The sequence below is a fragment of the Mirounga leonina genome, unplaced genomic scaffold (genome assembly GCF_011800145.1).
Source record: "Mirounga leonina isolate KUSES-001 unplaced genomic scaffold, KU_Mleo_1.0 Mir_129, whole genome shotgun sequence".
NCBI classification, from domain to species: Eukaryota; Metazoa; Chordata; class Mammalia; order Carnivora; family Phocidae; genus Mirounga; species Mirounga leonina.
In genome coordinates, this window is record NW_023270323.1 from 65,190,752 (window position 1) to 65,218,457 (window position 27,706).

Sequence of the window (27,706 nt, forward strand, 5' to 3'; positions counted from 1 at the left end):
TATTCTTTAGAGCAGTTATAGGTCTACAACAAAATTGAAAGACAGGTACAAAGATTCAAATATACCCTCTGCCCTGACACAGACATAGTATCCCTCATTAGCAGCATCACTCACACAAATGGTGCATCTGTTACCAAGGATGAACCTATATGAATACATCATAATTACCCAAAGTCTATCATTTATTTTAGGGCTCACGTTGGTGTTGTACATTCTATGGGTTTGGTACATTCTATGGGTTTGCTCAAGTATATTTTAATCACATAGCCATCATTAAAATAAAATACAGACTATTCTTACTGCCCTAAGAATCCTCTGTGCTCAACATTTATCATCCCTCTCCACCCTAATGTCTGCCAATCACTGATTTTTTACCACTTCCATAGTTTTGCCTTTTCCAGAATGTCACATAGAGTCATACAGTGTGTAGCCTTCTCAGATTGGCTTCTTTCACTTAATAATATGCATTTAAGTTTGCTCCATGTCTTTTCATGGCTTGATAGCCCATTTCTTTTTAGTTCTGATAATAATATCCCATTGTCTGTATGTACCACAGTTTATTTGTCCATTCACCTACCGAAGGATGTCTAAGTTGCTTCCAAGTTTTGGCAATTATGAATAAGGCTGCTATAAACATTGCAAGTTTTTGTATGGACATAAATTTTCAAATCCTTTGGGTAAATACCAAGGAGCATGATTGTTGGATGGTATGGTCAGAGTGTGTTTAGTTTAGTAAGGAACTGCTAGACTGTCTTTCAAAGTGGCTATATGGTTTTGCATTCCCACCAGCTATATAGGAGAGTTCTGGTGCTCCACATCCTCGCCAGCATTTAGTGTTGCCAGAGTTCCAGATTTTGACCATTCTAAGAGACACATAACAGTATCTCATTGCCATTTTAATTTGCATTTCCCTGGTGACATAGGATGTGGAACATCTTTTCATATGTTTATTTACACATATATATCCTTTTTGGTGAAGTGCGCATTACAATTTTTGGCCCATTTTTAAATCAGTTTATTTTCTTACTGTTGAATTTTAAGGGTTCTTTGTACGTTTTAGGTAACCGTCCTTTTCCAGATGTGTCTTTTGCAAATATTTTCCCCCAATATGTGGTTTATTTTCTAATTCTGTTGACAGTAATATTTTTAAGAGCAGAAGTTTTTAATTTTAATGAATTCCAGCTTATTGATTACTTCTTTTAGGGATCACATCTTTGGTGTTGTATCTAAAAAGATCACCATACCCAAGGTCATCTATGTTTTCTCCCATACTTTCCTATGAGTTTTACAGATTTGTGCTTTACATTTAGGTCTGTGATCCACTTTGAGTTAGTTTTTGTGAAGCTTATAAGGTCTGTTGTCTAGTTTCATTTTTGTTTTTTTGTTTGTTTGGTTGGTTGGTTTTTTGTGTGTGGTTCTTTTGCATGTGTATTTCCAGTTGTTCCAGCACCATTTGTTAAAGAGACTATCTTTGCTCCACTGTATTGCCTTTGCACCTTGTCGGATTAGTTGACTGTTTGTGGGTCTATTTCTGGGTTCCTTATTCTGTTTCATTATTCTAGTTGTGTTTTCTTTCAGCAAGACCCTACTGTCTTGATTACTGTAGCTTTATATTAAGTCTTGGGAGTCAGGGATCATCGACCTTCCAACTTTATTCTGCCTCCTGTTGGCTATTTTGGGCCTCTCCGTATAAACTTCAGAATCAGTTTTGTTGCTATCCATAAAACAGCTTCCTGGGATTTTGACTAAGATTGTTTTGAATCTACAGATGAATCTGAGGACTGACATCTTGGAAAAATTGAGTCTTCCTATCCATGAACAAGGCATCTCTCTCCACTTCTTTATTCTTTGATTTCATTCATCAGAGTTTTTCAATTTTCCTCATTTAGAACTTGTACATATTTTATTATATTTGTATCTAAATATTTCATTTTGGGATGCAGTAATGTAAATGACATTGTGTTTTTAATTTCAAACTCCACTTTTTCATTGTTACTATACAGGAAAGCAGTTAACTTTTGTATATTAACCTTATATCCTACAACCTTGCTATAATTGCTTATTGTTTGTTTGGTTGATTCTTTGAGACTTTGTACCTTGACAGTCATATAATCTGAGAACAAAGACAGTTTTATGTCTTCCTTCCCAATCTGTATTTTCTTTTCATGCCTTATTGCACAATTTCTAGTCCTTATAGCATAATTTAAAGTTTTAAAAATTGTATTGGCTCACATAACTTAGAGAAACATTAATAGCATCCGGCACAGCTGGATTGGGGCTCCAACAGTATCATCATCAGGATTCTCTCTCTTCTGCCTTCCCAGAGAAAACCCTGATAGCTCCAGCAAGAAAGGATCTGGATTTTAGTCACATGACATACCTGAACCAATCACTGTGACCTGGGTGATGGAGAATTGTTCTTGAACAAGCCTGTAACATTGACCTAGCCCTGTGGTCTCAGAAAACAGAGGTATTGCAATTGAGAACCTCACCAATATCATGTGAAATGAAGGACTGGAACTTCCTAAAGCAGACAAGAGTAGAATAGAGCAGAGCCAGGGAGAGTCAGAATCAACGTATCTCATGCTGTCTTTCCAGAGTCACTATCTCATACTCTTTCTCTGACTTAAAAATCTTGATTTCCTGGCCTTAATGCAACATCCATGAAACTGACCTAATAGAAACCTACCTGACCTTCAGAGTTTCTTGAATTTTTGAATGTCATTATTTTCTCTTCTATTCCACTTTTCACTCTGCTGGGCATAATTTGGACTTTGGACCTCATAATTACCTAAAAGTGTGCCACTCCGGAAATCTTAAATTAGTCTCTCCCTTTCAACCACAACTTCCCCTCTGTTCGAATGCCCTGTCTCCCACTACCTCCTGCTTACTGACTTTAAAAACCAGAGTATTGTCATCACCATCCCTGCTATAGCCTCACTGGCTCCACATTAATCCAGACCATATGGCTTTGATCACATGAAACACCTCTGAAGCATTCCTGCTCCTTTACTCTTGTTCTATGATCATACCTGTGTTGATTTCTTATGACTGCCTTAACAAAATACCACAAATAAGGTGGCTTAAAACAACAGAAATTTTTCTGCCACAGTCTGGAGGCCAAAGTCTGAAATCAATAACACTGAGCCAAAATCAAGAAGTTCTCTCCAGAGGCTCTAGGGGAAAATCTGTTCCTTGCCTCTTCCAACTTCTGGCGGGTGCCAGCATTCCTTGGCTTGTGCCTGCATCACTCCAATTTTTAAGACCAGTATCTCTCTGCTTCATGTTCACATCACCTCCCCCTCTGCATGTCAATCAAATCTCTCTGCCTCAGTCTTATAAGGACATTTGTGATGGCATGTAGAGCCCATCTGGGTAATTCAGTATAATCTCCCTATCTCAAGATTCTTAAAGTAATCACATCTTTAAAATATAAGGTAATATTAACAGTTTCCAGGATTTAGAGTAAGTATATCATTTGGGGGAACCATTTTTTAACCTATTATAATGTCAGTATAGCAAAAGCCTACTCTGAAGTCAACCAGTATCTTTTTCCTCTTCTACTACTTGCCAGAAGGAAAAAATCAGAGGCATAAGAGTCACCATTAATTCACAAGTTTTATACCCAATTTGATATCCCCTTTACTTATCCATAATCAAATGTCTCTCCATCTATACTTAGCTAAAATTAAATACCTTTACATCATTTAAAACTCTCCTGATTCCACCACCGCATCCTCAATTCCTAGAACAGGGTCTAGTACATAGTTGGCACTTGATTTATATTTATTTACTGTCTTATTCCTTCCAATACAAAAGAATGTTCCATTTTTCCCTGTATTCTTAATCCCATTCCTTTTGATATCTTGCTCCCTCTTTATTCTGTATCTCTAATTTCTCCCCAACCCCCTGTTGGGGTTGCTGCTTCCTTATATCCTCTAAACCTTCTCGAGTCTCTTACACATTTAGAAAAATATGTAAGAGTACATACTCTAAACCATTACAAACAACAATACTTATCTGCAGACACTGGCCTCTCTGTTGGCAAATTTTATTCTTATACTATTCTTACACAATTCCTAAAAGAATGACCAAAACTCAGTCTATAATATCTCACCTCCAACCTAATCCCCAGCTATAAGCTTTGTCTCTCCTATGTCATCTAAACTGTTCTTCCTTAGGTCAAAACTTTTTTTCATAGTTATGAGTGTTTATGAAAAATTAAATCCTTTATTTTGAGATAAGTGTAGATTTCACATGCAGTTGCAAGACACACTGCAAAGAGGTCTCCCTCTACCATTTTATTCTAACAATAACATCTTACAAAACTGTAGTGCACTATCACAATCAAGACACTGACACTGAAGCTCCCCATTGACTTCATTTAAATTTCCCCAGTTTTCCCTGTACTCAGTTATGTGTGTGTCACACTCTTTTTCCTTTGCAAATGTATTGAATACTTTCCAGTCTTGAAATAATTAATTGCTTGATTTAAATTTAGTAAATGTATTTAGTGTATATTATGAACCAAAGATTGGTCTAAGGTTTTACAAATATTGGCCAGTGTTATCTTTATATAAATTCTATGGGGTAAGAATATTACTATTAGTCCCATTTTACAAATAAGGCAGCTAAGGCACAGAGAAGTTAATAAACTTGCCCAAGGCAACACAGATAGTATGAATAGTAAAGCCTGAATTCAAGCCTATGCAGTCTGGTTCCAGGGTCTATGCTTTTATCCCCTCTTTCTCATGACCTCTTGAGACCTAAATGAACTCTGCTGAGTCTGGAGCTAGAAGCCATGAGCTCCTTGAATGTCCTTTGTTCCTTTGACATCACTATCTGTTGCTTCTCCTTGTACCTCTCTGACTACTCCTTTTTGGACCACTCCTCTTATGCCCATCTCTTAAATGTTGTTGTTCCCTAAGACAGTGTATTTAGCTCCCTGATTTTTTTGTGCTAAAGGCACATAAATCCATAGATATAAGCTTAGACCTCTTACCTGAGCCCCAGACTGATTCCTGATTGTTGGCTCTATCTCCCCTAGATGCCCATCAGATACTTCAAACTTCAATTTGTCGGAAACAGCACTAATCCATCTTTCCATCTTTTCCCCATAACTCACTTCCCTCCACATCCCCCCACCAAAGAAAGTCTATCTATTTGTCTGCATTCTGATCTTAAAGAATAATGCTTCCATTCATTCAAAATTACTCTCTATAATAGTCACAAAATGAAGAAACCATAGTACAGGTACTAACTGTGCTCTTAGTGAATAATTTATACTCTACAATAATATTTGGTTTTTATTTTATTCTGAAGTAATGACCTGGGTTTGCTTACGGTGCCTGACACAGAGGCATAAAATGGAAAAATGCAAAAATCGAACACTTACGGAAAGATGTGACAAATCATTTTCCAATGGTAGAATTAAGGAAATAATTCTTAAAGAAGGACAAAATTAGTTATAAGAATGAAAGTATAATTAGAAATGATGATAAAGTACAATTATCCCAGTTCTCTGGGGAAAAGTGTTCTTTTTCAACTGTGCATTTTAACTACCAGAGGAAACATTCCTTATCTTACTAGGTATGTTAGGCTGTGAAAAAATAAGAGATGTCTAGAATATTTTGAGAGGTTATATAGAGGCCAAACCATCCTAGACTTCTCATCTTCCAACAAAAATAACAAAACAAAGAAACAAAAAACACACATAAAACAACAACAACAACAACAACAACAAAACCCAGAGAAGACTTGAGATAAATCTCCCGTAACTTAAATCCAAATATTTATCTCTCTCTGGAAAGCAGTAAGGTTAACAGCTGATGAACAAGAAAATGAAAACATCTGTAAGATACTAAATAAAACATGTATTGTTTTTACTTCATTGTGTGGCAAGAACATAAAACCTGTAGCTTTATGCCTCACTAGAGAGAATAAAAATTGTTATCATAAACTTATATAACATGAGTTTTGAAGAGGATCTCTTGCTGATTGAAAAAATGCTTTTACCATATTTGCAAAATGAATGTCTTGAATATTGACAAGCTCTAAAAATGAAAAGTGTGTAGACATAAATCAAGAGTAGAAGTGGTAGTTTTGTGATTTGATGATTCTTTTCTATGCCTGGAATACTTTTGAGAAGTCAAGATTTTTATATATTAAATAAATATATGTGTAATATTTAATATATTAAATATAATAAGAGTTAGACTATTTCAGTTACCAGGGTAAACATATCTGTAGAGCTACATCTACTAGGGTGCTGGACTTCCAACCCTCTGGAAAGATGCTAGTTCCTAACACAGTATCATTGAGGCCTCATTAGCACTTATAATAGTATAAAGATCCATCCTAATCAGGTGCACCGTGTACAAGTATGCATTGTAGAAATTATCATCATCATTTTTAATTATTGTCAAAAGTAAAGAAAGATTCAGAAATAACTCCTACAAAGTAATAATCCTAAATTATTTGCAGTGTAATCCATGGCAATGAGAGTTTATTCTGTGTGTTTGCTTTTTTTTCAGTTACAGAGATGGAAACAAGAGACCTTAATCCTCAGCTATGTTGAAACTCTTGTTCGGGTGAAATAAATTCACCCACACAAAGAACATAGTAGCTGATTGGTGGAAAACCTCCACCAGAGCAAGACCATGTCTGTTTTTTCTCTTCTGTTTATTCAGCTTAAGCAGAGAACCTCATACACTGTAGTAGATGCTAAATAATTATGTACTGGATAAATAATATACCAAAGTTAGAAATTCAGCTCTGGTAGGACAGAAAAAGAAACAGAGCAATATTGATTGTGTAGAATGTGATTTGCCCTTTTACTGGGCACTTTGTGTAAAGGATCACTTAATTCTCTCCAGAGCCCTATAAAACAGGTATATTATCCTCATCATATGAATGGTAAAGACCTTGATCCTTGACATGTATAGTGGGCCAGGAATTAACTAACTAGGGCTGAGACTGTCACTATGACTTGAACTCATGCCAGGATTTGCATATGGCCTTGACCTCTCCCCCAGCTCTTGTGAATTTCTCATCCTTCTCATCCTTCAGGTCTCTGCTTAAAAGTCACTTAAGTGTGACTTCTTCAAGAAGGTCTTCCCTGTAACCTTTCCTGGATTAGACTGTCTCCCATTCTTGCTCTGGAGCACTTACCACTGCTCTACCAAAATGATCATCTCTGGAGCTCCTTATTTCATATGTGCCTTCTCTGATAGATTCCAAACTCCCCAGAGGACTTCGTCTGTCCTGTTGATTGTTTATCCCCAACACTTACTACACTCTCTGACATATAATATGTTTTCAAAAATATTTGATGAATAAATGAATGATGGGAAAACCCAGGCTTGCAAAAGTTAACCCATTCGAAGTCCCAAAACTAGTGCTATGAGTGGATTTTAAGCCAGGGGCTAACAAATTCCAGAGACTACAATTTAGAACAATTTAGAACAAGAAAAAGGAAGATTGATTTATGATTAAATAAACAGAAAGTAATTAGTAAGGATCTAACATCCTCCATTAAGTTAAAAAAATAACAAAAACTGAACAGGGTCGTAATAATCACCCCCACTGTTATAGAAATCATCCTCATCACAGTTAATGCCAGATATTGTCCTAAACATTGTATATGGGTTATCATTATTTAAACCTCATAATAACTCCAAGATAAGTATTATCATTATTTCTGTTTTAAAGATTTAAAAATTTCCCCAGTAATATAGCCAAGCAAACCAAAGCAATCTGACTTCAGAACCCACATGCACTTAAAAGCAAATTTATTCGAATTTCAGACTTGGGATTTTTGTTGTTGTCTTGCTTATTTACTTGTTTCCTTAGACCTACAACCTACAGATTTTTAATGACTAAAATTAGGGGTGGCTCAACTGCCAAAAAAGAGATTATAATTTTAGGCTGATTTACTCCAACTGTAATATCCAGAATAGAGGAGTTAATAGTTTCTGGGCCCCTTTCCCTGAAATAGTTAATGTTCCTATATACCTAATTTGGGGAGCGCCTGGGTGGCTCAGTTTAAGTGTTTGACTCCTAGTTTCAGCTCAGTTCTTGATCTCAGAGTCATGAGTTTGAGCCCCACATTCGGCTCCATGCTGGGCGAGGAGCCTACTTAAAAAAAAAAAATGAAATTCTACATACCAAATTCGGGAACAGGAGCTCACAGTCCCCTTTCATAAAGGGAAAATATCTTTCTGGAAAGAAATCTACTCATACTTACACCAATAACAAGTTTAGGGAAAGAACTCTCAGAATATGAACTAGAAATCAGATTTCCTGCTATCCTGGAGGACACTGCTGCCCCCTTGTGCCTCGATGTTGTAATAAAACACTCAGAATGTTTGAGGCCGGCTAGCTGATCTGGCGCATCACCTGAGCTCTGTAGACCCCTCTGAAGCTCTCTGGGCAGCTGACTGAGAGTAACCAGGTAGATGCCCAGTCTCCTTCTGAGCCACTGTGCCCACAGTGGGGAACCTAGAAGCATTGCGAGTCAAGGCGGGACTGTCCTCCCAGGCAGTGACCCTTGCTAATTGTCCCCCTTAGAGAAGAGCCTCTGAAGAATCACTGGAGGCAAAGAAGGGTAAGACTTCTTAAGTATTTGCAGCAAACAGAATTTAATTAAACAGAATAAACATTCCTCTGACTTGTAGCCAAGCTCCAGAGACTCAGGGCTGCTCCTTAAACAGCAACTTGCTGAGAAGCAAGTACCTGAAAGAGGGACAAAGAATTCTTTTCTCAGAATTAAGAACAAGAAAAGAGAGGGAAAGGAATATATAACAAGATGTATTTGAGGGCTGGGTTTGACCGTGTCCTATACCTTCCTCATGAAAGCAAATGAAATGACTGTCCTGCATCTCCTCACTGTGACATTTGAATTAATTTATGAAAAGCAGTTAGATTTTTCATGCTGTTTTGCCCTGGTGTTTTTGTTTTTGTTTTAATAAGAAAGGCTTTATTTTTAAGACAAAACAAATAGCATAAACACACATCCAAATGCACATGAGTAAGTTCACTGGGTTTTATAAAAGAGAAAGCTGCACTCGGGTGTCAGTTATAACAGATGCCCCCTGCTTCTGGTGGCATGGATACAACATGTGCTTGTCTAAGAAGTCGTTCTGGGGTAGCCATGACAAGAGTGAGGTGATACAAGACAGAAATGCAGGTACGTGAAAGCTTTAAGACCCTTTTCACCACCCTAATGTGCTTTTGTTTTGCTCTGGGGAATTGAAGCAATCAGCAGGTCACCTTACAAAGAACTTAAATGTCAAAGAACACTTTCAAATACCTAAAAGAGATTCAAGATTGTTACTAAAGTTATACAGGGAGATCAGTAGGAGAAAATAGTTTATGTTCTCAAAACCCAGGTTTCACACAATATGAAGAGACTGATTTTAGTAAAGGCTGGTCTTTTTCATGATGCGCAGGAACTCCTGCCCATTGGCTTCTCCATCTCCATCTCGATCAGCCTCATCGATCATTTCCTGTAGCTCCTCATCAGTGAGGTTCTCATCCAACTCCTTGGCCACACGTTTTAGATTTTTGAATGATATCTTCCCAGTTTCATCATCATTGAAGAGCTTGAAAGCTTTCAGAATTTCTTCTTTGGTATCTTTCTCAGACAGTTTCTGAATCATCACAGTCAAAAAGTCACTGAAGTTCATTTTTCCTGTCCCTTCCTTATTGATATCACTTATCATTTCCTTGATCTCTTCTTTCTTGGGTTCAAAGCCCAGTGCCCTCATTGCCACCTTAAGTTCCTTAACATCTATGGTCCCAGTTCCATCAGCATCAAAGAGATCAAAAACTTCCCGGATTTCCTGTTTCTGCTCTTCAGTAAGCTCTGGTTTAGGACTCATCCTTTTTTGCTGGGCAGATGATGCCATGCTTGCCTTCTTAAAGTTAGAGGCCATTGTCAATGGACTCCACTGCCTGCCCTAATGGGTTTTAATATGAATTTATTTGTGTGAATATTTGAAGAATGCTTGTCTTCCCCATGGACTGTAAGCTCCAAATTGGTGGGGACCATGCTTGCTGACCTGGGAATATTTGTTGAATAAATGATTAATGATTTTTCTTTTTTGAGTGTGAATTAATAGGTTTGAAAAATATTGGATAAAAGTTCCCCATGAGTTTATTTTTCTTTTCTACAGCCTTTCATGGAGGCAACTTACTAAGATAAAAGAGCTTTATAGCCAAACACGGGTTCAAATCCCAGTCCTATGGCTGAATATCTGCTTGACCTTAGGGAAGTTTCTTAAACCTCTCTGAGCTCATTTCTCACATACCATGTAAGAAAATATCTACTTCCTTTGCTTATTATAAGGACTTAATGAGAACACGCATCTCCTACACAAGCTGGCTCAGTGCCCAGCATACCATGGGTGATCATTAACTGCTACTTTTATTCATCCTGCACCCTCTGCATTCCCTCAAAGCTGAATATATCTTAGAACAGATTTTTCTACAATCTAGACAAGTCAAATCAACTGTATCTACATACATAGACACACCCATATGCAATCTCATAGATTATACTTCTTTGTCCAGCAGAACTTCCACCAAATTTGTCAGTAAACAATAAAGTGAGCTCATTTCCATTTCCTCACTCTGTTGAGAGATATAATAAAATGACAACAGGGTCATTGCATATGTTAGGGTGTTTTTGACTCTAAGTAACTGAAAACCAATAAATAAAAATGGCTTACACAATGAGGAAAATGTATGATCTCACATAAGAAGCCAAAAGAAGATAGGCACAATGAAGTCATCAAAGAGCCAGAATCTAGCCAATGCAGTAGGTCAGGAAAAGAAGACTGAGGATAAGATTGCTGCAAAGCTGCAGAAAAATACATCTTCATATAATCATATATATATACATAAATATGTATGTGTGGTGGATGTATGTGTATATCATCATATTGGTGTTTTATTCTTTCCAACTGAAACATTGCACGATTATTTTAAATAGAATTTTTTTATTCAGTTGTGTTTTCTTTTTCCAATATCAGTAGGCTGATGTCATGCCAATTTGAAAGTGATTTAATCAATTCATAAAATCTGCATAATGACCTTGATGATATAGAGCAGAAAAGAATAAGGACAGGACACCCCTCAGCATATGGAATACGATTCATAGCAATATTGCGTCATAACAATCATGAAAAGAATATTCAATTTTGCAGTCAATGCTGGTCCTGTGCACTCCTGAACACAGCCTTGACAGGGTGGATTCCTTTCAAATCTAGTTAAACTAGGGTTCCAAGTAGTGAATTTTACTATAGAAAAGACACTTAAACAGAAACTGCTATGAAAACTGAGGTCAACTCATATTGAGAAGAAGCAGACTGTAGTTTTCAGACCTCTAAAGATGGCCCACTCATGATTCCTGTCTCCTGGTTATTCAACCAAACACTAATCGAGGTATTGCCTTAAAGAGATTTTACAGGTGTAATTAAAGTCCCATATCAGTTGAACTTAAGATACAGAGATCATCCTTGTGGGTCTGATCTATTCATATGAGCCCTTTAAAAGATAAGTGAAATCAGAACTTGTGAGAAGAAAACTGAGCAAGGCACCCAGCTAGTAGTCCACCATGTAATGGGGACCTCAGTCCTACAACCAAAGAAACAGAATCCTGCCAACAATCTGAATGAGCTAGGAGGAACACGGCCAGGTCCACAAGAGAACCAGTCAGCTAACATGTTGAGTGTGAGACCCTGAGTAGAGAACAGAGCTGAGCCATGACAGACTCTTGCCCCACAGAACTGAGATAATAAACTTGTATTGTCTTAAGTCACTAAGTTTTGAGCAATTTTTTGTGCAACAATAGAACTAATACATGGGACTTTTCTTCGGTCACTGTTGTCTTTCCCCCTCACCCCCAATGGTTTTGGATACCTGAAAAACTTAACTCTGTTGTAATTGACAAAATGAGTTTTGACCAAATAAACCCTCTCTTTGCATAAAGTTGGAGAAATCTTTTTCTGAAGACTCATTAAATCAAATAACTACATGCATTTTAATAAAGGTTTGGGGCTTGGGCCTGATCCCAGAAAGGCTTTTCCTACAGAATTTGGGCAACTTCATTCTGCAAAATCAGCATAAGTGATAAGTGACTTGAGAATATTAAAAGACATCCAACATTTGTAGAGTTTCTAGAATAGTGCTAGGATCTTTATATACATATTGTAGATGAGTTATCATTTCTTCACTGTAAAATTCTATTACTTTCTACATTTTATAGACTGAGACTCAGAGGCTGGACATTTCAATGATTTCTTTGTTAGTAGAGCTGGAACTTGAGATTTTTTTTCTTTTCTTTCTTTTTTTTTGGCTGTAAATCTCATGTAATTTCCCTCTTCCTTAGAGTTGGAAAAGAGAGTTTGAGGTGCAGAGAAAATTTGCCTTGTGCCTGGGATTTCTCCATCACCCTGGGTGACTGGGGAACCTCACTGGGCTCAGAATGTGCCTGTACTTCACACTCAAACAACTGAACTGAATCTTGATTATCACCCAGCACTTGTGTCTTTTCCAATATTAGGGAGGGAAGTCTTTCTCCAATTTTTTTTGATATAAAATTTATATTTAGCCCAAAGAGTGTATTAGAGAATGCAGAAGTTTCTTAATGCAAATTTTGGAAGCAGCAAAATAGACCCATCATGTTGGTTGTATCCAGTTTTTAAAGTTTTTCTTTTCTATACACTATTTTAATTTTCTATTGTTTTTTACATGTGATGTCAGTATTTCTTAGAGGCCATTTTACAGGTGAGGAAACTTAGACTGGAAGAAAATAAATGACATTAGAATAGAAATTTAACCCAACAATTACACTACTAGGTATTTACCCCAAAGATACAAATGTAGTGATCTGAAAGGGCACCTGCACCCCAATGTTCATAGCAGCAATGTCCACAATAGCCAAACTATGGAAAGAGCCCAGATGTCCATCAACAGATGAATGGATAAAGAAGATATGGTATACATATATAATGAAATATTACTCAGCCATCAAAAGGGATGAAATCTTGCCATTTGCAATGACATGGATGGAACTAGAGGGTATTGTGCTAAGTGAAATAAGTCAATCAGAGAAAGACAATTATCATATGATCTCACTCATATGTGGAATTTAAGAAACAAAACAGAGGATCAACTGGGAAGGGAGGAAAAATAAAACAAGAGGAAATTAGAGAGGGAGACAAACCATAAGAGACTCTTAACTATAGGAAACAAACTGAGGGTTGCTGGAGGGGAGGTGGGTGGGGGATGGGGTAACTGGGTGATGGGCATTAAGGAGGGCATGTGATGTAATGAGCACTGGCTGTTACATGCAACTGATGAATCATTGAACTCTACCTCTGAAACTAATAATACACTGTATGTTAGTTAATTGAATTTAAATTTAAAAAAAGAAAAGAACAGAAATTTATAACCAGTTCTAGTTCTTAGTGATCAGCTTTTATGTTCTGAAAACTAAAGGGCCAATCCTCTTATTTAAATGAGCTTTTTACAGACCAATTGTTGAATACAGTAAAGATTTTAAAATTTTTATTGAAATAAGAAATGTTTTCTTCTGACCCTGGTGGTTTCCTCTTAATTTCTATGAACATGTTTATGATAAACAGTGATGAGGGTAGGGGGTGGAACCAAGATTTTGACCTCAAAAATTCTTCATAACCATTTAATGGTCTTTAGTGGTGGTTAGGGACAGATATATATATATATATAAGAGAAAACTGGGACTTTGAATAATACAACACAAGGCATCTGGGGCTCCTGGGTGGCTCAGTCGGTTGAGTGTCAGATTCTTGGTTTCTACTCAGGTCATGATCTCAGGCTCTTGATCTCAGGGTCCTGAGATTGAGTCTTGCTTCAGGCTCCATGCTCAGTGGGGAGTCTGCTGGAGATTCTCCCTCTCTCCCTCTCTGTCTCTGCCCCTTCCCCTCCCAAATAAATAAATAAATCTTTTTAAAAAATACAACACAAGTCATCAAAAGTGTTCCTCAGCACAATTAAATAGAGAAGAACAGCAAATTACAGAGAAAAAAGTATTTCAGAGTGTATGGCATTCCAAAAATTTGCCCACAAGTTTTTCAAAGAAGCAGCCAGAGCAAATTTATTTTTTAATTTCTTTTTTTTAAGATGTTATTTATTTATTTGACAGAGAGAGAGACCACAAGTAGGCAGACATGCAGGCAGAGGGAAAAGGAGAAGCAGGCTCCCTGCTGAGCAGGGAGCCTGATGCTGGGCTCGATCCCAGGATGCTGGGATCATGACCTGAGCCGAAGGGCAGACGCTTAACCAACTGAGCCACCCAGGTGCCCCTATTTTCTAATTTCTTAAAAGCTAAGAGCAGGTTGAAGGGGTACCTGGCTGGCTCAGTTTGTAGAGCATGTGACTCTTGGTCTCAAGGTTGTGAGTTTAAGCCCCATGTTGGGTGTAGAGCCTATTTAAAAAAAAAAAAAAAAAAGCTAAGAGCTGGTTGAACATTTATCCGTTTCAGATAAACATTTTTAATACTCTCTGTTCTAAACACTGTTGGGCTCTATAAAGATCAGTCCCTGCCTACAGAGTATTTACCAAGTCTAAGAGGAACAGAGAAATCCACATACAGAATCTGGGGATATTAGCAGTACAAGTCATGGCATAGCACCATTTAAACTTTCAGAAATTCTCCCATAATTGTGAAATGCAGGCCGTGTTTAAATTTCATGCTACTAAGAGAGTGACTTTTCTGAGCAACCCCATTCCAAGCTAGGGAAGTGGGGAGTGGAATTTAATTTAGAAGAACCTATGCTTTCCCAATTGGATTAGGTATTAAGCAGGGTGGAATAATATATAAAGCCAGTCATGCTTTCCACTTGCAGGTCTCTGAAAATGAAACACTCCATCCTTCATTTTTATTGTATCAGTGGGTTCACTCTATATGTCTGTGAAAGTCATCCCTACTGGAGGTGGTGGGCTGTTTTAACAATTTAATCAACTAATGAATTGAAAATCTGAAAGAAACCTCAAAGGATAAAAAGTTGTCTTGGCTACGAAATTATAACTTAGCTTGATATGCTCACATCTTGAAAATTAAGAAAACAAAAAAGCCGATATTTCCCAAATGTTATGATATATCCGTAGCAAATAATACAACCAGGCAAAAATACACTTGTTAAAGAATCCTCTGTGAAGAGACTTCTTATCTGATTTGGGGACACTGCAGACACCAGAATCTTAACTATAATAATTGGATAGAGTCCATGTGGTATACATGAGGGTTGCTGGAGGGGAGGGAGGTGTGGGGATGGGGTAACTGGGTGATGGACATTAAGGATGGCACGTGATGTAATGAGTACTGGGTATTATATAAGACTGATGAATCACTGACCTCTACCTCTGAAACTAATAATACACTATATGTTAATTAATTGAATTTAAATTTTAAAAAAAGAACAGAAATTTAAAACAGCTTCTAGTTCTTAGTGATCAACTTTTATGCTCTGAACACTGAAGGGCTAATCCTCTTATTTATACATTTATGATAAATAGCCCTGAAGTCTACCGCACATGAAATCCTGTTTTCCCTGCCTTGTCTGCTTCAGCTGTTTCCTTTTGGTGTAGCTGATGAGTTAACGCCCCACATTCTTCTAAATGTCCAGGATGCTTTCTGGTCTCTGCTTATGAACTTGCATACAGCTCATTGTAAGTATGGTCACTAACAATTGTAGTGCTTAAGAAGGTAACTTCTTCTAAGAAGTGCCAACTTACCTGCCACCTTCTTGCCAGAGGAATGAATGGATGCTCACCTTATTTGGGTAGTGATGTGAGTCTTCCTCTTTCTTTTCTCTGATCTGAGTGCCTGGTGTCCAGCCTTTGTGTTCTCTTTGGTAGTTCTGTCCACAATCTGCTTGTGCTACTTCTCAAACACGTATCAGTCTACTTCCTTTGTCAGGGAGAACAACTGAAAGAACAGGCATTGGGCAAAACATGGATGGCATGACATTTCTGTTGGTAGAAACCTGGGATTTGCAGTGTAAGCACTTCACAACCACCATCATGTATACTCTCCTTAGCAACAGGAGTGGATGTAAGAGTGGATGAAATACATGGATGCTTAAAAAATATGACATCATAGACATCATAAAAGGGTCACTATGGAACTATTTCCTTCACAAGGCCATTTAGTTTTAGTTTTTTCTCATGATATTTTTGTACCATACTTCTTCCTTTGGATTCTTGAAGAGGTATGTCGAAATGTTTAATAAAAGTCCTGAACCTGAGGAGATGACATACACCAGAGCAGGATGATTTATGGGAAGAGGAGATTGCAGCCAGTGGAGTGGACAAATATCACTGAGAAAAGAAATCTGATTTGCATATCACTGCAACCATTGCTAGAGCATTCTACCAGAGTTCTGACAACTTTCAAGGAAATACTGAAAGGCTTTCTTGTGAGGTAAACGTGTAAGGACTCATGATGCACCTCAGAAAATAATTTCTTTAGCAATTTCCTATACCTGCATGGATTTCTTTCGGAGATACTTTCCCAACACTTGTCATGGACTGTTGTATTTCTTTTCTTTTTTTTTTTTTTTTTTAGAGAGAGAAAAAGAGTGCATGCAAGTTGGGGGAGGGAGGGGCAGAAGGAGAGAATCTCAAGCAGAATCCCTGCTGAGCACAGAGCCCATCACTGAGCTCAATCCCATGACTCTGAGATCATGACCTGAGACAAAACCAAGAGTCAGACACTTAACCACATGAGGCACCCAGGCACCCCTGGACTGCTGTATTTCTAATGTACTCATGTAAGCATTACTAGGGAAAGCTTTCCTTTAAATTAATGAGTAAAAGTTTGCTGGGTTTCTACTAACATTTACTTCCAATATGGTGACCATTATTCTTCTCAGCTGTCATTTATAATTGCAGTATTCCCCTGCCTTTGAGGGTATACTGTGATGACATTAGAGAGTTCATTCAACTTATAGTGTTAGAGGAGGAAGCATAACTCATATCTGCTTTATGGGCTCATTGCATTATAGCAGACCTACACTATTGTAGGTTCAACTGCTTTGATGAATACCATTTAACTCTGGTATTGCTGCAACGATGCTATAGTAACTCTGTATAATGGATTTCTGCTTACCAAATTTGAGATTATTACTACTGTACTAACAACTCTAATTAATGAGCAAATAGGATATGCAAAGAGGGGGGTTAAGATAATCACATAACATACATTATCTTATTGATTCTTGTAACAGCGCTCTGATGTCAATAGCTATCCCCATGCTACAGGAGAGAACATTGAGACTCAGATTAAACCATTTGTCTGACGCTATACAGCTTTGAAGTGGCAGAGCAAGGGTTCAGTCCAGTTCTACTTAAGTCCAGAGCCCAGAAGCAGAAGCATTTCACTAGATTATTCTACTACTGCCAGGCAGAACATGCCAGCTATTGTTTGGACATGAAGGGGTTTCGGAAGTCCGTGCATCAGCTTAGACCTTGAGAAACCCAGACACAAGGTAAGGCTCAGCAGCCCACCGTGGGGCTAAGGGGCACTTCCCACAAGCTCAGCCTCAATCTCTTCACCTTTAAAATGAAGCCATTGAATGAGGTTTTCTCCAAAGTGGCTTAAACTTTCAAGTTTCCTGATTCTGATCAAGAGATGACTCTCTGCCACTTTCTAATGGTCAGTTTCTCTCTCAGGCTGCTTGCTCATCTGAAAAATGGAGGTAATCCTAGCATCTATCCATTCATGGGAGATAATCCATGTAAGGCATGTAATATAGTGCTTGGAACATAGAAAGTGCTCATGTATTTGCTTATCATCACAGTCCTTCTCATGATCACCACCATCATCATCCTTGTGTTAATTGTCATAAAAAGCACTACTTCATTAGTATTGATATTAGCAGTAGCAAAATAGTCACTGTACATTTACAATGGATTTTGGCACTCACATTCATCATGGCCCTATACAAGAGAACTGAGAAGGATCACCAGGGAATGCATCTGTAAGGCCCCACAAGGCAAGTGTCTTCACTACCTGACAAATGTATGGCAGTTATGTGCTAAGAAAATCTCATTCTACATTTATTGCGTCCTGATCATATCATGGTGAAGGGTTTAAGAAGCAATAAAGGAAACTCGCTGGTCAGAGCAGATTAATGTGGCAGCCAGCAGAGTGCCAGGAAACTCCAACTCCTTGACATTTGATGAAGTAGTTCATTTAACCTGTCTTAAAAACTGGAACTTTTTCCAAAGCACTTTAGTGTCAAGCCATTCACAATTAGAGTAAATTGTACATGGTGAAGAGGAAGACATGTGCAGGCCCTTCCTGAACTAAAGGCAATAATTTCTCCAAAAAAAAGAAGCTAACAACGTTTTACACAAATCTCACAAGTACAGTTTCACTATATATGTGCGTGCATGTGTGTATATTTGTAATCAGTGTCCCCGGTTTTGATTGAATGGCTTCCTTTCACATGTGGCTGTCTTCAACACAACCATGACAGATGGCTCTGGGAGGAAACAAACACTGCATGTCTTCCCAAAGGAAGTATTTTCACGGATGGATCACCAGAAGACCACTCCTTCAGTCCTAATAGAAAAAAGAAAAAGGAATAATAATCCAGAAGGCAAGACATTGCAATTAAAGGTCAGGGAAGTATGAGTTTAATTCCACTAAACTTTAAACTTTAAATTCCATAAGAGCAAACTGGAATCTTTTAAACTCAGTCCTGTGTCCTCAATGCCTAGAACAGTGCCTGATGCATAGAAGGTACTAAATAAGTATTTGTTGAAAGAACAAGCAAATGGGTGGCTCTGTGAAATACTGTGATTCCAACAAGTTTCTTAGTTTTAAATTCTCAACCTTCACTTTCCTCATCTCTAAAGAATCACCACCTTTCAGGGTTAGTGAAAATGTTAAAAGAAACACTTCATGTAAGAAGGCCTTGAATACACACCCGGTAAACAGCTGTGACGGTGGTAACGTGGTCCAGCAGATTGTCCTCAAAGCATCCTTGTCTGCATGAAAACAAACACATCACTTTATCCCTTGGAGGGATCTGTGCAAATGCCTTGATGCTCTCTGGTAACTTTCAGAATGAGGGAAGCAAATTATTGCTGTTTGTTTTTGGGATTTGGTACATGTCAAATCCCCATGTGATTCTGGCCAGTAGCCTATCTAGATGCGAAGCTTTCTCAAAAACATGTGGCAGGGGTACAGACCGGTGCAGCCTTTCTGGAAAGCAGTGCAATCGTGCATGTGAAGAACCTTATGACCGCTTAAACCTTTAGGTCTTATGATTCTTCTTCTGGGTTAGTCATAAAGAAAGAACCCTAGGTGCGATCAGCTGTATGTGCTGGACTCTTATTTACATCTTTATTCCTATGTAGTCCCCTAATGCTGAAATGCCCTCAATAGCCAACAATATGTTAAATTCACATAATTCTCATGTCATTATGAGAATTGAAATGTTCAGGATGTATTGTTGAGTTAAAAAAAATAATAAGATGCCTCAACACAGTAAGATAGAGCATCTTTGAAGTAAGCCTCTGAGACAGACACTGCTAACCATTCACCAAATCCGCAGTCTGGTCTTCTTCCTGGGCAACAAGACTGCTCTCTTTGTTTAGGGTGGATGTATTAAATGATTTCTAACCAACAAAATGAGAGTGGAAATTATGTGTAGCACTTTGCACTTCAAGACCTGGCCCATAGACACCTCCCATGGACACTCCTCAAGGGTCCTTTTCTCCTTCTGGATTTGAGACCATCATGGAGACTTTAGAAGCCCCACTATGATGGCCAAGTTTTCATTAGCCTCAGTCCCTTAAGACTCTGGGGAGAACCATCGAGTTAGATGGTTAGATGAGCAAGAAATACACTACATTCTTTTAAACTTGTTATATATTTGGGGGCTTGTTTGCTACTCCTTACTACAGTAAGAGTTAACCTAATATAGCTATAATCAGCCTAATATATATAATATATATATTATATATACATATAGCCTAATATATATTATATATATATAGCCTAATACATATAATATATATATATTATATATATATACACACACAGCCTAATCAAATCCATTCTTGATGGAGAGGTGGAGATACTATTCCATAAAAGAGGTGAGGGAAAAGTTAGATAATAGATCATTTGTACCATTTCATAAATCTCTAGAGTCTTATAGAATTTGGTTCATTTTTCTCACCTGAAGGTAGTAAAATGCATTGCTTTCCCATAAAAACTCTTTAGAATAAACAAAAGATCATCACTCTCTGGACTTTTATCTCTTTTGACTTATTTTTGAACTTTCTTCTTCTATTTGGATGTAGGCCCCATGAGGGCAAGACCTTTGATGGGTTTATTGCTGCTGCCCCACTTTCTTGAAAAGTTCCAGAAAAATAAGCATACAATATGCATCGGTTAAAGATGTAAATTTATGTAATGAATGCAAGATGGATAAAGACAAGTTCCCCTGGTAAGACTGACCATCCTAAAACTTGGCCAGGAGCTTCGAGATGGCAGAGAGGTTTTTGCCTGACACAGACATGTGATTGAATATAAACACATCTGAGACCATTTCTAAATTTCATTTCACATTATAAGATGTATCTATCAAACATGGCTGGAGGTCACTGGCAGCTGACAAGTTTGTTGAGGGGAGATGTCCCTTTATTTCCCATCCTCACCTCTTGCAAGATTCATTTTACCTCCCAGGTAGGTTTCCAGCTTGACCTTTCACATCTGATGGCAGAGTCATCTAATTGTTCTCTTCTTACTATCCCAAGCAGATGGCTCAGAGTTAAATAGCCAATAAATCACCATTTCCATGTGTCAGAGGCTCACTACAAAGTGCTTATTTGCTCTTGAATTTGGTTCTGTTGCTGTCAACTAAGAGTCATGTAGTCAAAACTTTTGAGTGATTAGCTAGATGCATGCCATCTTTTTTTCCTTTTGAGGTTATAGCTGGTGGTTGTTTATTCATTTGTATCTTAGGATTCTCTAGAGAAACTAAACCAATAGACATATCTCTATATAGAAAGAGATTTATTTTAAGTAATTGGCTTACATGATTGTGGAGGTTTAGCCAGTTCAAAATCTGATGGGGGAGGCAGACAAGCTGGAGACTCAGGAAAAAGTTATAGTTCGAGTCCAAAGACCATCTGCCATAGAACCAAGAAAAGCCAGTGTTGCAGATCAGGTCAGAAGGTAGTGTGCTGTGGGATTCCCTTTTGTTCAGGGGAGATTAACTTTTCTTCTATTTAGATCTTCAGCTGATTAGATGAGGCCCACCCAAATTATGGCGAACAATCAACTTTACTCAAATGTTGTTGATTTAAATGTAAATCTCATCGAAAATTCCCTTACAGGGCACCTGGGTGGCTCAGTTGGTTAAGCAACTGCCTTCAGCTCAGGTCATGATCCTGGAGTCCTGGGATCGAGTCCCACATCGGGCTCCCAGCTCAGCGGGCAGTCTGCTTCTCCCTCTGACCCTCTCCCCTTTCATGCTGTTTCTCTCTCTCTCACTCTTTAATAAATAAATAAATAAATAAATAAGAAAATTCCCTCACAGAAATATCCAAAATATTTGACCAAATACTTGGCCATCATGGCCCAGACAAGTTGATACATAAAATTAACTGTAATAGTTTGCTTGCTTGCTTTTCTTCTCATTTGTTTTTGATTGCCTTTTCTTTGCTCCAATCCTCTTAGGTCCTTGGAGTCATTATTTTTACAAAGGTCATCTAATCCCAAACCTTGAGGTGATCTGGAGAGTCTCAAGCCCACATTCCAGCTCCTCCCACTGGCCAGAACGTGACCACAGAACTTCCAGTTCTGCCTCAGTGAATGTAGACCCCCTCAGTCATAGGTCAATTATAATGATCAAATGGGAGAAATATACATTGACAAGCTCTGTAAACACAAGTTCACATGGAAGCCATTATTTTAAATTGTGTTCATATATCGAAGGTCCTACCTTTCAAACCAATGAGTGAGAAAATAGAAAACTTCTCATGTAAGGTACCTTATAATTGTGAGTAACTGGCTCATTGGAATAAAGAAAGATCAAGTTAATAAATCAAGTTTATTCATGAGGGGGCAATGATTTTAAGGGTTAAGAGAAGCTTTAACACCACATCAGATGATTTTTTTAAGATCCCAGGAACAGTGTCAAATTTAAAGTACACAGAATATTTGTGTCTCAGGGCAGGGCAGTTGGCACACCCCTGATGTTCCCCAGTGAATTCTGGGGAGAGCCAGGCAGCATGGGAGTACCATGACAGCTAAGGCAGGGGATCTCAGGTAAGGTGGGTCTGTCTGTTCATGAGGAGCCACTCAAAAAGGCTGGACAGAGCTTATCACCTCCCCACAGTCAACGTACAATTAACATCCCACATGTGACTTGACGTGGGATTGTTATGTGATTGTTAGTCTCTTCACCTCAGACTCCTGACCAGAACATTCTTTAATTCCAGAGAGTGGAGGAAGTTTTGATCTCATCTTTGTCTACAATTCTCTTACTTAGTCCTCCTTTTCAGCACCAAGACAGACCTCTTCTAAAATTTTAGATTTCAGTTCCTTTTGTAGAAAATGCCCAATCCACTCTGGGGCAGGTAGCCTTGTCCTCTGTCCCACCAGGTCAGTGGTCCAACATTAGTGGAGTTCCCAAGGTCAGTATCCATCAGTCTTAAAAAGTAACTCCACCCATGGAACAAAAATGGGAATTCTTTATGTTCAGGCCTCTTTCTTTTCAGACCCTCCACTCCAGAAGTTAAAAAGATCTTGCGGTCCTATCTCACTCAAGGTCACTTGTCACAAACCATGCTGTTATGCACTCCTGAACACACTGGGAACAGAAATTAGTAGCTATTCCTGCTTGGGCCACTCCCAGATGGAGCACACCATTTTCTCACTGAACTAAAGATAATGTGGGTCCAGCAAATTGCCAGAGGAACATGGCACCAATATCCAGCAAAGACCACATCATAAGCATCTTGCAATACCATTGCTATATGAAAAACAACATAATTTCCTCTTACTTTGTTGATAATAAACATTTGTGTTCTTAAAAGCGACAGTGTGTTTTTTCATGTGTCAGCCAGCTTTAATATTTATAATATGCAAAGATTTTTACATCTGTAATTTTGTTTTCATTCTGTGAGAACTGGAACAAAGAAGAGTTTATTGTGTGCTTTTATTCTCTTTGAAAAATGGATGGATTGTTCCCTTTCCATGGTACAGCTTTGCGCAGTAGACAGTTCTGTTTCAAAATGTGCAAAAAATCTGTTTATGAACACTTTGCTCATATTGCTTCTCTACCACTTTCTTTAGGAATGTCCCAGTGGTGTTGTTAATGAAGAAACCTTCAAAGAGATTTACTCACAGTTCTTTCCACAGGGAGGTAAGTGCAAATGTGGACTTGTTAACGTACTGTCCATTAGAATTATGCTTGCAATCTTGAATTTGGCTTAATCTTTTATGGCATGATTTTACATTTTTAATCGCTATGTAAGAGAATTAATACACAGCATGCAAGTGCATATAATTTCCAACATATCATAAAAGTGAGCTTCTTACAAATTGTCAGATAGCCAGAATTTCTCCTTCAGCTGAATACAAAAAGCAGTATTACTGTGTATCTCATACTGTGACTCTCAAACGCACAGCACCTTCGGACAATGATGGCTTGGTCCAGGATATGCCACAAAGCTCTTTAGCGTGCACTGTAGGAATCATTTGATTCTCCCTCCTCTCAAATTAGGACAAATATAATTATTGTCAATTTTCAGATGTGAAATCTGGGCTTTAGAGAAGTTAAATGGTTTGCACAGGGTCCTGAATCCACTAAGTGGCAGATAATGGCTTAGAACCTAGATTTTGCTAGAGCCTCACCTAGTGTTCTTTCTGCTCTTTCTCTTTTAGGACCTCTTGCTATCACCCCTCCCCCCCCCATCTGAGAAAGTTAATACCACTCTAAATATTAATTTAACTGGAAAGGAAACAAAGAAAGCATAATGATAACACATACCTTTTAGAGATGAGCGAAGGTATCTATTTGTCCCTGGACCTTATAGGTTCTCTTTCATTCAACAAGAGGCCCAGCTCAAACACAGTCTACTGTGTGCCCAGCCATGTGTTAGGTGCTGATAATGAAAGAGGAAGAAGATGTGGTACCTGCCCAAAAGAATGTTCCAGTTTAGTGCTGCAGATGGGCAATGTCAAAATAAGGTGTTAAGTGTGAAGATAGGGGTTTAAATCATAGCATTAACGAGAGTACTGTGCAGACACAACTAGACCAGCTGAAGGACAGGGTGGACATAAAAAAGAAGGCATCCAGATAAACTGACCTGAGCTGTAGTAGCGCCACTCCTGAGGCATCGAATATGTGCCCAGCCCAGGCACGCACTACCCCCTCGCCTCCCAACTATCCTAGCTGTGACTCTCCCCTTTTAATAAATGTGGAAACCAAGATGCAGAGAAGCTCACTGTTTCCTTGTCATCCCTTTTGACTGCTTCCCGCTTAAAGGAGCCCCCGTCCTTTCCCTCCAAAGTAACAGCAATAGTTTCTAAACCAGTCTTTGATTCTGACCCTTCCCTGCTCCCCCAGCGTCGTTTCTTCTCAACAGGAGCCAGAATAATCTTGTTCGGTATAAGCCAGCTCCTGTCCCTGCTCTACTCAGAACGTTCCATTCCATCAGAGTCTAAGCCACACCTGTAGAGTGACCTGTAAGCTGCGATCCCTGGTCTCCTGGTCCCTCTCTGTCTCCTCCTTCCCCCACGCCCCTCCCCCTTTGGCTTCCTATGTTCCAGCCACAGCCACCTTCTTGTAATTCCTCAGGCACACCATTCAGGCTGCTGCTTAGGGCCTTTGAACCTGTTCTTCCCTCTGCCTGGGGTTCTTGTTCTCCCAAATAACCATCTCAATAGCCCACCACCTTTGCTCCTATTCAGATGCCACTTTCTCAGCAAGGCTTTCCCAGGCCACCCTATATTAAGCTGCAGCCCCTTCGCTGTCCCCATGCCAGCTTTATGTTTCTCTTTAGCACTCAAGAGCACCTAATAATACATATTTTATCTCTTTTTGTTGTTGTTTATCATCTCTTTCCTCACTGGAATGTCTTCTTCCAGGGACCGAAGGGTTTTGTGTGTTGCTCATTGCTGTGCTCACAGGTGGTGGAAAAGTCACTGAGCAGTTGGACTCGACCGCACTGTATAGATGAGCGAAAGCAGGAATGAACGAGTGACACGAAACCGCATGGTGGTTGGGACAGTACAATGGAATAATATCTGCAAAAGGCATTTTGAAAGTATACAACACTTAAATATTAGTTTCAGACAAAAATTAGCTTCTCTTTTGGTTTTTAATCCATTTGGTTTTAGATATTTCAGCCGGTTGAAGACAATTCTGTGCATGAATTGCCAAAATAGACATTTTCATTCATGATGACCTTTAAAAGGAATTAAATTAAAAACAATTTTTTTAAAGAATTAAATTCTTTAAACTTTAAAAAGTTTAAACTCTAAAACTTTAAAAAGAATTAAATTAGAATTCTGAGAGGGTGCCTGGGTGGCTCAGTCGGTTAAGCGACTGCCTTCGGCTCAGGTCATGATCCGAGAGTCCCAGGATCGAGTCCTGCATCGGTCTCCCTGCTCAGCGGGGAGTCTGCTTCTCCCTCTGACCCTCCCCCACCTCATGTGCTTTCTATCTCTCTCTCTCATTCTCTCTCTCTCAAATAAATAAATAAAATCGTAAAAAAAAAGAATTCTGAGAAAACACAAGGTGACCCCTTATTACATGAATTTGGATATCTCTTGGGTGACAATTCCCCCCCTACCCCATCTCATCACTAACAGCCCAAGGACAGCTATTGGTCATTGGGCCTGATGCCCAGATTGTAATGGGTCCGTTGTCTGCCTTAATAAAGAATTTGGAATATCATTTGATTAACTCATCTATTTCTAAATTATCGAAAAAACATGGCATTTCTGAAGAAAAATCATGTTTACATTATAACTAAGTATCTGTCAGCATATTGATAAACAAGAGTATCAAAGATCTAGCACAAATGGAAGTCTTTAAGTTATTTTTTTACTATCTCAAGTGAAAGTTACCGCATGCTACAAATGGGATACAGCTTCACATTAAAAATTTATCTTTATTTGAAAAATAACATTTTGGCATTAGAGAACATCTGCTTAAGCACAATCCTTTGCAAATGATTCTTGTTGCAAAATCCAATGGGATTTGAGGGAAAAAAATCACTTTTGCTTTCTTAAAAATTCTTTGATTATTCATGTTAATTGAATGGATAAATCTAAAAGTACCAGGCACTACTGAAGGAAATGACATATTTTAAAGAATGATGACTCACAATTTAAAAAAATTATATCACAACAACAAAAAAACTAATATTCAAAACCATACTCCAATAAAACATTTTTGGAAATAAAAAAATAAAATAAAATAAAATAATAAAAAATTAATATCACACATGCAAATTGTATCTTGCCGTGCTGCTAGAAAGGGGGGAAATGTCCTGAGGAAGAACACAATCTCCAATGAGAGGCAAATTCATGTCATGACCATCCTCATGCTTCTATGGAGCCATTTATCTAGATCTGAAAGCAACAGGTTTCCCATTATGAGTACGAACAATGATGGGTCCATAAATCACCACATCTCACCATTTCCTCTAGGAAAAGACTTTGTCTTCTCTACAGAACTTCCTGCAATTTGTATTGTGTCAGGCTCTTAGTTTTCTCTACTGCTTAACCAGATGATTTACCAAGCACAACCTGTTTGATGTTCTGGATGGCAGCACAAATGGAGTGAGCAGAGGCTTCTGGTTTGTGAGGGATAAAGTATGCTGAGAGGAAATGAATGGCTGGTTGGTGCCCTTCCTGATATCGTCACAGCAATACTTTTTCAACGCCATGTACAGCGGAAGCTTTAGCATGGACACTCTTAAGTTCACTGAGCATTTTTAAAGCTTTTGAAAATTGCAGTTTCCTGGGCTCCTCCTGCTCATGTTGTAGGGATTCTGCACTTACTTTGCCTGTGCCAGGCACCTACTAGCTACGGAAGGAACAGAAGAATTAGCTCCAGCCAGAAGACTCTAAGTCAACAAACACCTATTGAGCTGTCACTGTGTGCAAGGCACTTGAGGCACTTGGACGGGGTCAAGGGCATAAAGATTTTTTAATAACACCACCCACGGAATATACTTCTTGTCCTAGAACAATATTTCTAAGGATTTTCAGGGTGATTTATAGAGGCCTTATCAAACAGAAACTATTATTCATGTATATGAACCTGCCTTCCCGTAGCAACAGTGTTTTGAATTGTATATTCAAATGCATTAAACTAATTCTGTACCTTGGGCTTGAATTCAAGTGGGAGTAGGGATTTGTGATAGGAAGAAAAAAATCGGCCAGATTGATTTCAATCCACAGACCTGGATCATGATAATCAAGTGTATTTGTTCAAATTCACTGAAATTTATGTGCATTGATAGCTTTTTCAATCAAGGGGTTAGTTGGTATTATCGATGGGGGTTGGAAATAATTGGGTTAAAGTCATTGGACTAAGTTGAGTCCTGGGTTTGTGAGACTGTAAGACCACCAAGGCAGGTGACTCAAATGGCGTATTGCTGTGGGCCCCAGGTTGTTCCTCTG

At 38.5% G+C, this 27,706-nt stretch overlaps 2 protein-coding genes across 2 annotated transcripts in view; one reads left to right on the top strand and one right to left on the bottom strand.

Moving 5' to 3' along the window:
* KCNIP4 (potassium voltage-gated channel interacting protein 4) overlaps positions 1 to 27,706 on the top strand; it is a 1,124,144-nt gene that overhangs the window by 1,067,978 nt on the left and 28,460 nt on the right. The window contains exon 4 of the mRNA XM_035005224.1: positions 23,363 to 23,432. Coding sequence (XP_034861115.1) covers positions 23,363 to 23,432 — 70 coding nt within the window. The remainder of the gene's footprint in view (positions 1 to 23,362; positions 23,433 to 27,706) is intronic.
* Positions 9,228 to 10,084, bottom strand: LOC118010667 (centrin-2-like). The gene has a single exon (XM_035005225.1). The coding sequence runs from the start codon at positions 9,933 to 9,935 to the stop codon at positions 9,417 to 9,419; it is 519 nt and encodes a 172-aa protein (XP_034861116.1). The 5' UTR covers positions 9,936 to 10,084; the 3' UTR covers positions 9,228 to 9,416.